A 16,009-nucleotide genomic window follows, 5' to 3' on the forward strand; every position below is an offset into this window, starting at 1 on the left:
CCCCGGCCAAAGAGTAATCCGGCGGGCTTCGACCACACCCTCACAGTGCTCCACAATTTCTTTCATATAGCAGCCTTTCAGCTCACGGCTGCGGACGACGCCCTTCGAGCGGTTACATTTCTGATAACGTTCGGACTTACATCGAATGGCGCTGGAGGTCGTGATATCCAGGAGTTTGGTCACTTCGACCTCAGTTGCGCACTTGACAAGAAGTGCACCACAGGAAAGTTTCTACACATATGTGGGGATGTATCCCAGAACTTTCCGTAGTGCACCTCCTGTCTTAAAGAGGTTCAGATCGGTAATCTTTCTCTGTGCGTCTTTTGAACTGAAGATGGCCATGCACGGTTGCCTCGGAAGCTCCTTGGGAGGAGGGAGGAAGGAGGCATCGGTAAAGGTTATTTTGCCGTATTTAGAATTTGTGCTCGGCTCGGCGGCCGCACCCGCTTCCGCGAGCCGAGAATTTTTATGAACGTTGGGAGCTGGGGAAGGGTCTTTTGAAGTTTTTCGTTCCATATGAATTTAATATTTGATTCGACTCCGGGGCTCCCCGCCCGCCACCGAGCCCAACAAGGGGACACATTGCTCGGATAACCGGAGCTGTGCCAGGGCTACCCCGGAGCTATACTCTTCACGAGAAAGTACAAAACAGCCTCTTCAAGATTGACTAGGGCTTGATGGAGTTTCAGCTCTCAACCGATTGAGTGGCATGGGCCGTGCCATCCTCCCGTCTTAGAGCAAAACCTGGGCCAAAGAGGTGTGTTGGCGAGGGACAGTCCGTACACTGATCTCACCTCAACCACCAGGTACCCGGTTTCCCTCCGCACGGGTTGCACCTCACAGTCAACGAGGCGCCCACTCTGTTGGATGGGTGACCTCTCGTATTGCTGCACATGAGGTCAGCGGTAAGAGAGAAAATAGAAGGAGACGGAAAGAAGGAGGGAGAAGAGGAAGATACACCAAAGTACGAGTAGGTGTCGCATCCGGGTCTCAGAGGGTAGGGGTCTGTGTGCGACACCTCGTCTTCGAAGGGGTTGGACCTCCTACAGACGAAGAAATGGGTCCCACTGGGAGTAGCAGTAGAAGGAGTAGTAGTAGTAGTAGTAGTAGTAGTAGTAGTAGTAGTAGTAGTAGTAGTAGTAGTAGTAGTAGTAGTGGTAGTAGTAGTAGTAGTAGTGGCAGCGCAGCAGCAGCAGCAGCAGTAGTAGTAGTAGTAGGAGTAGTAGTAGTAGTAGTAGTAGTAGTAGTAGTAGTAGTAGTAGTAGTAGTAGTAGTAGTAGTAGTAGCAGTAGTAGTAGTAGTAGTAGTAGTTGTAGTCGTAGTAGTAGTCGTAGTCGTAGTAGTAGTAGTAGTAGTAGTAGTAGTAGTAGTAGTAGTAAAATGAAATGCTGGCTGATTTTTTAAGATCAACCACTTTTTTATCTAAACATAACAAGGAGGCAAATGAGAAAGTATTTAGTCTCGTCGTAAATTGCCTTTGAAAACATGGTGTCTTTTAAAATGTAGTGAATTTTCACCATAATTGTCGTTATTCTCAAAGTGCTATTTTTACCAGCCCCCCCCCCCCCCCTATTCCTTCCTTTGTTCCATCCTGTTGACATAAAACTTTCAGGAAACGTTGATGACAAGGCTGCAGAGGTATTAGCAACAAAATAACACTTTTCCATTGGCATGCAGTTACGCAACCAAAATTTAGAATAGGTTTATTGTATAAGAAGATATATATTTGGAAAATTCTCTCTGTACTTTTCCTTTACACATTAAAAAATAACTCGCTAAAAGGGAAAGGTTCAGGTAGATCTATACACACACCTAATTTTGTCAAATTTGGTTAATAAATGTGAGGCAACGTGGTGGAATCAGGCTCTCGTCAAAATAATCAAAGTGAAGAAACTTCCATTTTTCCGCCGGTTTTTTGAATTTTTATCAAATTTTTATTTTTTGGCTTAACACCTTTGATGCCCATAAAAGAATTCATTTCAGTGTGGATTTTTCTGAAAAACGTTAATTAAAGGTACAAAAAATGTAAATTCCCAATTATCATGGACTGTTAAGCTAAGGAAATAACTAATCTTTGGCGGCCATTTTCTTACTAATTTTACCTCTGAAAAAGGTGACCCCCACCTCCTACTTTTGCAAATATTTCGACTTGTATTCAAGATAAATGGGTTTTAAAAAAAATTCAAATAAAGACAAATGAACAAGCTTTAAGATGATACCAATAACTCTTCATGCCTAAAAATTGACGAGAGCCTGATTCCACCACGCTGCCTTACAAAAAAGAAAGCTTAAAAAGTTAGAAATCCTTTTTTCATTTTTAAGATGGCGGCAGTTTGCATAGCAACCGTTTTAACTATGCAAAATTAAAAGTACGTATCCAGAGATTTTCTATGCCTAACGTATATGTGTACTTACATTTGATCTCGGGCAACAAACAGAAAACGGATTTTGAGGGTCACTCCTCCCGTTAAGTTATGATTCTTTTTATTCAAACATTCTTGTGAGAACTTTGCACACATTAAACTACATTGCTGTATAAGCGGTCTCTTACAATACGATTGTAATAGTCTTTAGATTTTATTTTCCACGAACGCTCATACTCTTTGTATCCCTGTATGAATTCAGTCTAGATCTCTCTGGCTTGCTGGCTTACGCAAAGCATAGTTTTTATAAACATTTCTACATCAAACGTCTGAAAACATTGTTTCGTATCAAATCCCACTAGAACTTGACGCTGGTCAAGATTCTAAAGTTAGATTAGCAAAATATTGACTTTGGCATCCTTTTACTTTTAGCGTCGAGTACCCTGATCTGCGATCCGACAGATAGTTTTCAAGCTCGTTCTGAATTCAAGCGATCTCACGGTCTGTTGAGATTTTCGACAGAACAATCCGGATTTTGGTCTCAAGATGGTCAATAGATCATCGTGAGATCATCTTGAGATCGCGTTCAGTTGGTCTTGAAGCCATCTCAAGACGTGCGCACCCTTTTAACTGGGTAGTGTGTGGCGGGCTTTAGGCGTACGTACAAGTGATGTACTGAGGAAAATATGTTAACTTTTCAATTGTTTAAGATGTTTTCTGTAAATCCTCCATTTTTTAACCCGATTTAGGCTAAAATAAAAGAAAACGTTTCTGAACGTTAGTTTGAGGTGACCTTTATGAATGGATTTTTAGATTCTCTTGGTCTTTCAAATTTAAGACTTATATGCAAAGAAGACTCTTGAACTGGAGAATAAAGAGGCTACAAACATGAGGTTCATCACGATACGAAGTATAACAAGAAAGAAGTTTGTAGCAAAACAATAAGTTGATGAATAAATGAATAAACATGCTCCTAGAGGAACAGAAAAAAATGTTAGGTGAAAAATCAACACATTGCTGGTATATAGAGAAGTAATTTGAATTTGATGAAATGTAAGGCCAAATATACTTTTATTTACGTTTTATTATTATTGCACTACAAAACGTTGCGGGATAGTTAAAGGCTTGAATTATCAGAAGACAGCAGCAATTTTCACAATAGTTACGGCTTGGAGTTTTTCTTCCATCAAATGGGCAAGTTTTATCATTACTTTTTGATGAGTTTGCTGAGTGAGCTTTTGGTCTCTTGCTTCGAAGAGCCTCTGTTTCTAATCGTATTTTCAAATTAAGAAGCATTCTCACAGATGTTAAGAACTTGTGTGTAAGGGGCAAAGTATTTCACCTCAAATCTATTTGATTGGTTGGCATTTATATTAGTTTGCCTGTGTGAACGAAGCATACTTCATTGGCGAAATTGTTGGAACAGTTTCTTTGAGGGATAGGTTGAAATGAAAGCTGCCATTCCTTCTTCTTGAAAGTCGTGAAAGACCAGGCCAACCTCGGCACTGACAGCAAGTTAAGTCATCGTGGGGTTTGGTTCCCTTCGACCCGCCACTACTCGAACAGTGCACTGACTGCGCCGTATTCTTCCTCGGTTTCTCTTTGTCAACAGGTTGGTACCAGCCACATCGATGAAGACATATAATTCATACCGCCAAATGTTCTGTATCAGCCATGCAGCAATATCGATGCTTGGTTGCTTAGGTTTAATCAGAATTTCTTTCTGCAGGAGCATCATCGAGTTTCTTCATGTTGATCAACATTCAGCCAAAAAGGATACTGCTCATGTTTGTTGTCAGTTTGAGCTCATAAAAAATGAGTAGTCTGTTTGGAGGATATTTGTTTTTGCCATGTCACATTTGAACTTCCTGTCGTGTTTTGCTCTTTTTACATTTGAACTTGCTAGAGCACGACCGTACACTAGAATTTCCTGTTGTATATTTGAACCGTCTATGTGGCATATGATCTTGGTAAGTGGAATTTGCATTTCTTAAGTGTAAATTTGATCTAAAGAAAATAAAATAGAGGTCTGTCACGCGGGAAAATTGGATTGTTCACACACTTCCAACTTCTCTCACACAATTCTTTCATGCGACTAAAGCCTGCTAAACAAAGACACTTTTTATTGGGAGAACTTGTTACAAAAAATTGATTTTATAGAGAACCTGTGTTTGCACTAAAGGTTCTCCAAACTGGTGTTCAATAAGTATATTGTCCAGATTAGAAAAAAAATGACGGAATTATTTTTAAAAGCAATATTGTGCCAGCTGTAAACCTTTTAAAATCAGAAGAAACCAACCTCTGGGATTTTAAATAAGCATATTATTATTAAGGAGATTTCTAGAATACAGCTAACATGTGTTTACAATATTGTTGATCTAATATGACAAATTGATACAGGTTATAGTGGAAATGCTGGGGACTTTAAGTCTGAGTGTTAAGGAACTATTTGACAATAAGTTGTGCCACGAATGTTTTACAGCACTATTATTGTTATCAACATCTTCAATAATCAATACAAAGGGACTTTCTTTACTACATGCTAAAAGCGTAAGTGTAAATATAAAGACGTAAAAAGCACACCTGTAGCGCCTCTTCATGTTGTTTCTGTTTTTCTTTAGCTTCACTCTGCAGATGATGCAGGGAATATTCTAGAAAGTTGAGACGCCCTTCCCGTTCCATGGCTGTATCTTGGCATTGCTTGAGATCTGATCTGCAAACAGAGCATTAGGAATTTATCTGATTATTGCAGTAATAGTAAATCTGTAAAAGATTTAAGCTTAGTTAGTTAGTAGTATAGGGTTTTACGGCGCTCGCAACTGCATAAGGTCATATGAGCGAGCGAAAGACAAGTTGTTTTGTTCACAACAGTTTACTCTATGGCTGGCTCGGGTCAGTAGTTAAATCTTAAAATGTTAAAATGTTTTAAAATCAGTGTAAATATTTTAATTTTTTTTTCCAATCGAAAACAATTTTCTAGTTAGCATAAACATTTTGAATAGCGCAATTTCACTTTATATTTTGCAATATAAGCCAATGGCCTTCATAAAATTCAAAATTCTGCTGGGACCAACGACGGAAAAATGTCTTGCAATTTCTTGCATTTATAATATTTCCTTCGGATCTCTCCAAAGTCTAGACATTCGGTTAAGATGTGGCTAAGGGTAAAATCTGTGTCGCATCCGACACAGAACGGCTTCTCATCTCCCTGTAGGAGGTATTTGTGGGTCAGGGCCGTGTGTCCGATGCGCAATCGAGTAAAAATGACTTCGTCTCTTCTAGAGAGGTCCGAAGGATTTTGCTGTTCCAGTTTGGGTTTTATAATATACAGTTTATTATTTTTCTGTTATTCCCAGTGGCTCTCCCACAGACTGGAGGTGAGATTTAAGTTGAGTTATATTATATAAATCAAGTTTGCAAGGAGACAAAGAGCCTCGATACTTTTGCTTCTTGGAAGGTATAACTCATTCAGCCCAAGTCGGCCTTGACCTTCCCAGTATGTCAATATTTGCGAGCAACTTGTACGTTGTCAACCAAAAATGAACCACACCTGTTACATAGCAAAATAAGTCCCGACCCATTTTTGGGGTCTCACTTGGCATAGAGAAAAAATGTTTTCCTGTTTGTCAGAATGAGTTTTTAAAAGTTAGGTGCAAGGTAATATGAAGTCCTGCCACACACACCGTCGCTGTTCTAACTAAAATGTGTTTTGAGTGCATGGACTGAAAAACGTACAAAAAAAACAACGAACAAAAACAAAGACAAACAGGCCAAGATATGGCCATTGGACAAACACACATGGGTAAACAAATGTACAGACTTGAATGAACAGACAGACATATTGGTGAAAAGACAAGAGAGGTTTTGTGCTGTTCTAGTACTCTATGAATGAAGGAAGTCCTTCGTTGCCGATGATGACGATGAAATCCTGCCGCTCATCCGTGGACGTACATGTAGCTGTGCAGTCCAATCTTTGATGTACAATGTCTGTTGCAGTGGGGACACTTGAATGTCGTGGTTGGGGTGGTTGGATTATATCTCATCTCTCTTCTGATAGCCAGCTTCTCCCTGTAGCTGATATCTCTGTTTCTGCTGGCAAGAAAGACGGCTCTTCACCAGGTGTTCCTTTCGATGGTAGTTCTTTCGAGTTCTTTGGGGGTAACATGTATAAGCTGGAGGTTTGCCTTTATTGCGTCTTTGAATGTTTTTTGGCCTCCCGAGATGTCTTGCCACTTGGGATGTCGCTGTACAGCAGTTGTTCAGGCTTTCGGTGATCTTCCATGCGGATGACATGACCAACCCATCTCAATTTTGGTGATGCCGTCTTGCCACCAGATGCCAAGTATGTTGCGGAAAGCCCTTTGGTGGAACAGCTCTAATTTGTTGATGTGCTTCCTGTAGAGGAGGGAAGAGAGCACAACAACATTGTACACTTTGATTTTTGTTGAAAGCCAGACCTTGTGCTGGTTTAGTACCTTGTTCTTCGTGAATCAATTTCCTGACCAATGGAGCTGTCTGCAGAGGTGATACCTCAAAGATATTTAAAGTTCTTGGTGTTCTTCATGCTGTTGCTATTGATAGTGATGTTTTTAGACAGTGGGTTAGTTTATGGTGTAGGCTGGTGAAGAACTGCAGGTTTCCTGATGCTTACTTATTGCAAGTCCCAAAAGTTTTGAGGCTTCTGCGAAGTGATTGAGCATTGTTTGCAAGTCCACTTCAGAGTGAGCATTCAAAGAGCAGTCATCGGCGAAGAGCGCCTTTTGAAGGGGTTTTGTGCTGCTTTTGTCTTGGCTTGAAGGCGATGTAGATCAAAGAGGGAGCCATCCAGACGGTAATTTAGGTATATTCCCTAGTCAGGATCCTTGCAGGCGTGGGAAAGCATAGCGGTGAAGAAGATCTTGAAGAGGACAGGTGCGATGAAACGGCTATATTTGACGCCCTCATGCCTGAGTGGAGGAGCTGGATGATCTTTAGGAATTTGGGAGGGCAGCTAATCCGTTCTAGGACGGTCCACAGGGCTTCTTTGTTGACTGTGTTGAAAGCCTTGGTACGGTCAATAATCAATAAAGACTGAATAAAGAGGCCAATTCTGTTCTCTGCATGTTCCTTGAATTAGTCTCATAGCAAAGATTACGCCCACAGTGCTTCTCCCTGAGCTGAAGCCACACTGAGCCTCGAATAGGATCTGTTCTGAGATGATGATCAGTCTGTTAAGAGAAACTAGGTACAACTGAAGTGAAAATTTTTGTTTGGGCTCTAAATTAAGTATACTGGGTTTCCCAATAACCTATATGGGTCAAGAAACAGAAACACACTACCACTGTATGGTATCACTGTCAATTTTTTTTTTTTTTAGATGCAATGGTTTCGATAGATCAACATTCGAGCAAATTGTGTGCAGGGATTCTGAAAAAGATTGAATTGATACAGCCTTGATATTTTCACACAGAGTTTGTGTATATTATACAACCTGCAACGTACGACAGATTTATTTTCCTAAGTCTCATTATTTTCTTGTAACAGCCCTTTTAGTGTCGTATACGATACTAGGACAAAAAAAAATGATCACAAATCAGAGTGATACTGTCAATCTTTTTTACATTCACAGAAAATTTATAACAATATCACAATAATCTTTTAGTACATCGCAAACATATTATCTATAAACAGTCATGCTAAGCAGGATTGAGTTGTGACGTGTACTTTCAGAAATATCTCTGCACAGGTGACCCACCCCCCTAAGAAAAGTCATAGTTTTGAGGAAACTTTAAAAGAATCCGATTCATACTGGTCTACTATAACACAATGTTTAAAAACATGGCACATGTAAGCATTTCATAGATGGTTTAGACACTTGAAAATATTTCCAATCGATAAAGCAGATGTTGCTCTACTAAAAATCGAAAAATCGGTTTTGGATATAAAAAACGACTTCTTTGGCTGTTGGCTGCTGCCGTGGTGTACCTTATGGATGACCCTTGCAAATTTCCCCGCTATGGAGAGAAAGGAGATGCCCCTGTAGTTTCCACAGTCCTCTTTACTACCTCTGTTTTTGTACAACGCAACAATGAGCAGGCATTGACATTTGCTCTTCTTCACAGACCTGTAGCAGGATGTCATGGAAGGGTTTTAGGGCTTAAGTGCCTGCTGCCTTGAAGATCTCAGCCGGAATAGTCAGTGGTTAAGTGATGTAGGTAATTAAGAGCAAACGTTTCTTCCTTTTCCAAGTTATGGCTGTGCAAGCCAGGTGCATATTGCGGTAGTTAGATTTGCCTGCTTCATAAACTTAATATTTTGACAGGTATATACTAAGCGAAGAAGAACCGTTTCTAAAATGGAAATAGCTGACCATCAATACTGAGAAAAGGACCAGGCCTTTGAGAGAAACTTGCCTTTTAGTGGTCAGATTATTCTCCAAGCGCTCTATAAGTACAACAGCTTTCCCCTCTGCATTGTTTTGGACTTGGATTATATCAGATATGATCAAATCACACTGGTTGACTGAATCTGTTTCTGAACACGAGTATCAATCAGTCCATCTGATTCTACAATATCCATTCTTGTCCATGCAATTCTCTTTTGTCTTTTCCCTTCATTTACTGTACACAATCAATTCATGCATTATATTTGGGCTTAGAAATAGCAAACGTTGCTGGTGTATCTTTTGTTTGAGTGTTTGGGTGCTATTGCCCTTAAAAAACATTTACTGGCTCTTGTTCTGGACCGCTAGAATGGCATACTGAGCACTCCTTAGCATGTTTTTGCTTTCAAAACAAGTATATTTCTTTCCCCTTCGTTTATACTAGGTAAATAGAGAGTGTGTTATTGTTAGCTGTGTTTGAAAATAATCGTATTTTGTATATATTATCAAAATGAAGTGCTGGAAAAGATATTCCCCTCCACCCACTGTTCACGTTTTCTACGTAAGTTGTTTTCGGTCTACTTTTGCATCTTTTTCTTTCTATTTATCCAGTGAGAGCAAGATGTTCAAACCTATTATGTCGATTCAAGTGTCCCATATAATGTTTTTGTTTCTTTCATTAGTTCTTATTAATGCATGGGCCGCATGGACTTCTTTCAACATTATTTTCCTTCCACGAAATTCTAAAGTCAGCCACGAAACCAGATTTCTGTTGCCTTTAATTTGTTCTCACTATTTTATTACCCAGGTGCTGATTAATATTCTTATGGAATTTTTAAAAGGTATGACTAAAAAGTGGCACTTGACGTTTTATTTTTAACTATAGTAAAATCTTGTCCATTGTTGAGTCACGATGGGTTTTTTTTTACTTAAATAAAACTAAAACCTCTTGTTTTATTTTTGGGTCGCGATACACAACGAGGCTATATGAAGGGGTAGTGAGTTTAAGAAGCTATATTCACAAAAGTAACTATTGGCACCAAATCGAATTTAATGAAGGCTTGTCAAATACAATGAACGAAGATTACATTGGAAGATTTCGCTTGAGGCTGGCCATGTAGTTGAGTAACATAATTTTTCCAGCTGACTGTTTCCTTTTTGGGCCACAACGGGCTGGGAAGGTTTAGATCCCAATGATCCAAATTCTGTTTATATGGACGTGAAACAGCAAAACAATGACAATTACGTTTGCATTTCACTGTGTGACTTTACTCTTTCTCAATCATCTAATCATACCCCCAATAATCTGTACCATGACTCCCTCGTTCTCGGACATGATAATTGCCCATTTATCTATCACGTGTTTCTTTCGTACTAATGGAGGTGTTTTACGCCCCCATAGACATAATTTAGATAATTCAGGAGGCGGGCTTCCTTCCTGTCTGTCAGGGCCAACCCAGGCTGAGAGGGATACAACATCCAAGTAGACAGAATGAGATACTTGACAAGTTTTTTTCGCACTCGAGATTCAAAATCAGACCTGTGTGCAACGACTAAGCGCCTAACTGCTACACCATAGATGTCAGTTCTCTCTCGTTCTTTGACGTTATTACTGCCTAATCATCTATCACGTGACTCCCTCGTTCTTTGATGTTATAACTGCTAAAAAGGGGAAAAAAAGTCATCTAATCAATACTAAGTATGCTGCTTTACTAGTAACTAGCTTAGTTTCATAAAAACTCGATTATTGTAACTCTTTGTTATCACGAATATCATATATTAAAAGTGTTCAAACTGACCAAAACAATGCTGCACGTTTAGTTTTGCGGAAAAGAAAGCGAGACTCCGATAAACTTCTTTTACTGAAACTGCATTGGCGTCCTGTTGAGAAAAAAACAAACTGTGTACAAGTTGACCATCCTCTGCCACAATTGCTCGACTGATAATGCGCACATCATATTGATCAAATCTATTAAGACTACACTTTCCCACTCGCCGTGTAAGGTCATCAGGTGAAGAAACAGAAATTCCTTTTACCATCTATGAAACTTAAAATAATGGGTGAAAGGGCATTTGAATATTAAGGCCCGAAGATCTGGAATGCTTTCCCAAGTATTGAGAGATCAAAACTTTTGATTCATTTAAATATCAGCTGGAGTCTTTTCTGTTTTTAAATGAATAAAATGAATGTTTGAATGGATTTTCTTTCTTAAAGTCCGAACAAAACGTTTTATCTCACTGTTATACATCGGACAGTATTGTAAAGCGCTGAGAGCCTGTGTACTTTAAATGGGGTTGAGCGCTACATAAATGTAATTTATTATTGTTATTATTATTATTATTATCATTTGCCTCGCGGCTCACGTATTCTCCTCGTTCTCCTTCAGCTCCCCTTGCATTCTCTCCAGGTTCAACTGCATGATCTGCGTGGACTGTTCCATGCAGCGAAGGTCACCGTGAAGAAGGTCAACCTGACAGATTAGCTCCACATTTCGCTGCAGTGGCAAAAAAAGTCAAAGTGATTATCATGACAAGATTCTAAGAATCAAAAACAAGCAAACGACAAAGATTAACAATCAAACAAAACAAAACAAAACAAAAGACAAACAAAAATAACCATCTCCCGCGGAGCAGGAACAAAAACACAAGCAAAACAACAAAAGACAAACAAACCCAGAAACAAAAACAAACAAAAAAGATACAAAAATAACCGCGATCACGTATTTTGCTAGTATATTGTGATTTTCATATTTTCCCCAGCTGATTTATTGTCGTTGTATTCACCCGTATCAAAATGATTTCATTAACTGATTAAATGCTGCTAGGGGAGGGGGTGCTTCAACCCTGTCAATTAAGGTCATCCGAGAGATGCAACTTCCTTGCCAGTAGACGATATGCATTATAAGAGGTTCTAACATCGTTTGCGCGGAAGGTTTTTGTTTTAACATACCCCCACCACCCCCCCACCCCCCACACACACACACATTTTTTCCCCTCATAATATGTCGGCCTTTCATTCCTTCCGTTAGTCTATGTGTCCAACAAAATAAGATCACTTCCTCCAAGCCGGACTAATTTTCGAAGTTTTTGCATGGTGTAGAACCGACTCAAAAAGATCCACGTCCACCGACGTCAGACTATGTAAACCTATTTTTATCCCAGTGTGTTATGATTACGAGACCAACACACAGCACAGGCAATTTTTGTTTGTTTTTGTAAGTGTTTTACGGCGCTTGCAACTGCATAAGGTCATATGAGCGCAATAAACATTAAACACATTAAACTTTTTCAGTTGGTAGGAAATTTTGAATTTTGCCGGGTGGCAGCCCAAGCCTACTCTTATCGATTTTAGACCACCAAGGGATCTTTAACGTGCGCAACTTGCACACGGGCCCTCCGAGATTTTTCGCCTATGTCCGATAAGGCTAGGTGTAGATCTTTCCTACCAGAAGATCAAGGGTGTGGCTGAAAGACAGCAGAATGAAGACGCCAAGGAGTAGCAGTAAAATGGCTATAGAAAGAATCAGGAGCCCAGAGGAGGGGGCAAAGGAGATGAGGGAGTGGGGGCAGAAAGAGCAGACGAAAGCAGACGACAGAACATTGTTAGAGAGCAGGAAAGGAGGTGAAAGGAGACAAATTTAGATAAGAAAATTGTTCGGTCACTACCCGGATTCGAACCCGGGACCTTTGAATGAGAGGCCAACACCTTAACCTCTAGGCCACGAGAGTCCCACAGGCGATTTAATAATAAAATAATATATAACATTTATATAGCGCATTTCCCAAAAAAGTAGCTCAGTGCGCTTTACATTGGAATACCCATTTTTTTCAAAAAGCTTTCTTACTACTTCCTTTCCTGCAATACATTAATGCACACACACACACACACACACACACACACACACACACACACACACACACACATACACACACACACATACACACACACACACACACTCATACACACACACACATACACACACACACACACACACACACACACACACACACACACAGACACAGAGAACGATGAGCTTAGAATATTTCCTGTTAACATATTCAGCATATTTCAAATTACGGAAACCGGCTCTTCCTTCCTCACGGGGATTTTGTGAAGATGCGAACCCCGGTCCAATATGGTCACCATGTCCATGTACTCATCTTTCGATTGTGGATCATCTTTGAAAAGGTCTCTCATTGAATCAGCCAGCTTGGATTAGTGTGCCTCTCTCATCAATCCTGGTGGTTCAAAGGGAGATGGTGGTGGAGTCGTCAGTTCATACTTCAACACAGATGGGAGATCGTAATCGTCAGCGTTAATTTGCTGCTGTAATCATCCGCTGAAAGAGAACTTGAGGATTGACTTGTATGATTTCAACCTCCATTTTGGCAGTGATTTTGGTGTCCTTGCTAACAACTTGGTCTTTTCTTTTGAAGGTGGAGTCCTTCAAAGGTTTGCCCTGCATGGTCTGCAAAATAGCCTTGCCAACATCTTTTGCAGTGTCGGCATTAACTGTGGAGTGAGCTGTCAATCCTATGCATTTTCTGTAATGTCTGGTAACTGGCAAAGAGGTTACGATCTTTTAGGAAACAGAGGAGCAGTCTCATATCTTTATCATCTCTCGTTTGTCTGGCTCCACTGACTTCAATATGTTGTTGATTTGTATTTAATTCTGTACCAGTAACCCGCTTCATTTCATTGCATATATCAGCACAAGCTGGCATGGACATGAGCAACTGTGTTCTATGAGTACTCCCATGCCTCTACCACGCGTTTGTCCTACAGCAGGTTTTTCATTAAGACTTGCTCAATCACGAGATCAGTACTCAGTCCAGCCCAGAAGCGATCACTTCGACTCAGAACGTGAAAGCCACACGAGGAGGCATTGGAAACGGATGGGTGCTGTTCTTCAAGCTGTTTCATCTTCTGAAGGTAGATATGGACCGACTTGGAGTACTGTAAGTGCCCAGCAGCTGCAGCAGGGAAGGGGAGCATGTCTTGCGAGGATTATAAATGTAACCACCAGTCACCTGTACGTTCGGCTTTAAGGAAGCGTTTAAAGATATCAATCATATCCATGTACTGAAGCCAGATACGAAAAAGTAAAACAGAAAAAAACAAAACTCAAATAAAAAGACAAAAATACAGCTAAAATAACACAGTCTACTGGGTAGACCAGCTCTAATGCAGCAATTTCAGACCATAGATAAAGTAATTTATTTACTTGTATCAGTTCCTTTAACGTTTCTTCCAAAACACTGCAAATCGAGCCTCCGCAAGAGGAAACGGAGCTGGCGTTTTCAATGAAAATTTTTAAAAACTTTCCCATTCATACATAAATGTACATTTTGAGTATTTTAGATACGATGATTTACTCTATCAACTGCATTACATTGTGTTTCTTTTGCTTTTATTTCCTTGCAATTTCTTAAATCTGCCAGACTATTAAACTTCTTTAACCAAAATAAACCAAAGCTGGTAGTCGTTTGATAGCAGACTTGTGCATTGCATTGAAACACATCAACGTACTATCTGCCTTAATTCTGATTCCCTATGGTGCGCACCATTTCACTGAATTTGGAACAAGATCAAAGTAGTAACTTCAGTGAAATGTTCAAACCTCTCCAAGGGTGCTGAAGTTATGATTATAGGAAAGAGCTTGGCTTTGTGTTTTCCGAGCTTTTTAAATTGTCGTGCTATCTTTGTTCGTTCAGACAAACCAACAGCCCATCAAAAAGAACCAAACAAATCAAAACAAAACAAAATGAAGCAAAAAAAAGCAGAGTGAAAAAAAGTAGGCAGTGGAGTGGGTTTTTTTGTTTTGTTGTAGTAGGTGTTTTACGACGCTTGTAAGTGCATAAGGTAATATGAATGGAGTGGTTTGTTTTGTTTTTTGGGGTTTTTTTGTGTTTTACGGCACTCGCATCTGCATAAGGTCACATGAGCACGCAGGACACACTAAACATTTTCTGTTGGTAGGGTTTTTGAATTTTGCTCTGGTGGTGGTCGAAGCCTACTCTAATCGATTTTAGACCACCAAGGAGTCTTTGACGTGCACAGCGTGCACACGACCAGAAGATCAGGGGTGTGGCTGAAAGACAGCAGTGACAAGGATCCAAAGAGAAGCAGTAGAAGACTGCAGAAAGACTCAGGAGCCCGGAGGAGGGGTAAAGGAGGGGAGGGGGTGAGGGAAGGAAGCACAGACGAAAGCAGACTACAGAACATTGCTAGAGAGCAGGGAAAGAGTTGAAAGGAAACAATTTTAGAAAAGAAAATTTTCCCGTCGCGACCCCGATTCGAACCCTGGACCTTTGAATGAGAGGCGAACACCTTAACCTCTAGGCCACGAGATCCCCTGAGTGGAGTGTGTCCTACGACTACCCTAGCTCGTGAACAGGGCTCTGCACATTAGGGACCAGCAATGAATTATGATAATATGTGGATTGTCTATGTTTGTGACATGTGTGATTTTCTTTATTTTATTTGACAATATCCAAAGATATTGCGGCAGCCAAACGGCCGTAAATTAGTCGCAATGTTACTGTACATGCGAAAGAAAGCAATTCGGTATGATTGTTCGAGTTGTCGTACTAAAGCCAGGCGGGCACTAAGTTATTGAAGTAAGTTGCACATGATGTCCTATCGACCAAAATGTGTCATTTTTTTCTTTGGTAGGTGTTTTACGGCCCTAGCAATCGCATACGATCATAATATGAGCGCACTGGACACCTTAAACGTGTTCAGTCTGGAAGGAATTTTGAGTTTTGCTCGAATGGCGGCTGAAGCTTACTCTTATCAATTTTATGACCAGCGAAGGATCTTTAACGGGCAGAACAAGCACCCGGGACACCTCCGAAATTTCTGCCCTCATCTGAAAAGGTTAAATGTTAGATCTTACATACCATACGATCATGGGTGCGACTGAAAGACAGCAAAAAGAAGGAGCCAAGGAGTAGCAGTAGAAAGGCTGCAGAAAGAGTCAGGAGCCCAGAGGAGGGTGCAAATGAGGTGAGGTGAGTGGGTAGGGGCAGAACGTGGAGACGAAAGGAGACGACAGAACATTGTTAGAGAGTCAGAGAGCAGGACAGGAGGTGAAAGGAAAACATTTTAGGGAAGAAAGTTTTCCGTCGCCGTTCGAATTCGAATCCGAGACCTATCGTATTAGAGGCGAACACGGTAACCTCTCGACCACGAGAGCCCCTTAAAATGTGTCAAAACTGAGAACTGAAACCCCGATTGTGCACACGCGTACAAGGTTAAGTAACTTTGAGGGAGGGCTGTTGG

General features: G+C 40.4%; 1 protein-coding gene across 2 annotated transcripts in view; it reads right to left on the minus strand.

Annotated features, from left to right (window-relative positions):
- Nucleotides 1–16,009, minus strand: part of LOC101858624 (ELKS/Rab6-interacting/CAST family member 1) — a 178,013-nt gene that overhangs the window by 132,352 nt on the left and 29,652 nt on the right. For both annotated transcript variants that reach the window (XM_005096891.3, XM_005096892.2), the window contains exons 6-7: nucleotides 11,089–11,219; nucleotides 4,947–5,076 (exon numbers count right to left, since the gene is read on the minus strand). In XM_005096891.3, the coding sequence (XP_005096948.1) occupies nucleotides 4,947–5,076; nucleotides 11,089–11,219 (261 nt within the window). The remainder of the gene's footprint in view (nucleotides 1–4,946; nucleotides 5,077–11,088; nucleotides 11,220–16,009) is intronic.

The sequence above is a fragment of the Aplysia californica genome, unplaced genomic scaffold (assembly GCF_000002075.1).
Source record: "Aplysia californica isolate F4 #8 unplaced genomic scaffold, AplCal3.0 scaffold00141, whole genome shotgun sequence".
Taxonomy (NCBI): domain Eukaryota; kingdom Metazoa; phylum Mollusca; class Gastropoda; order Aplysiida; family Aplysiidae; genus Aplysia; species Aplysia californica.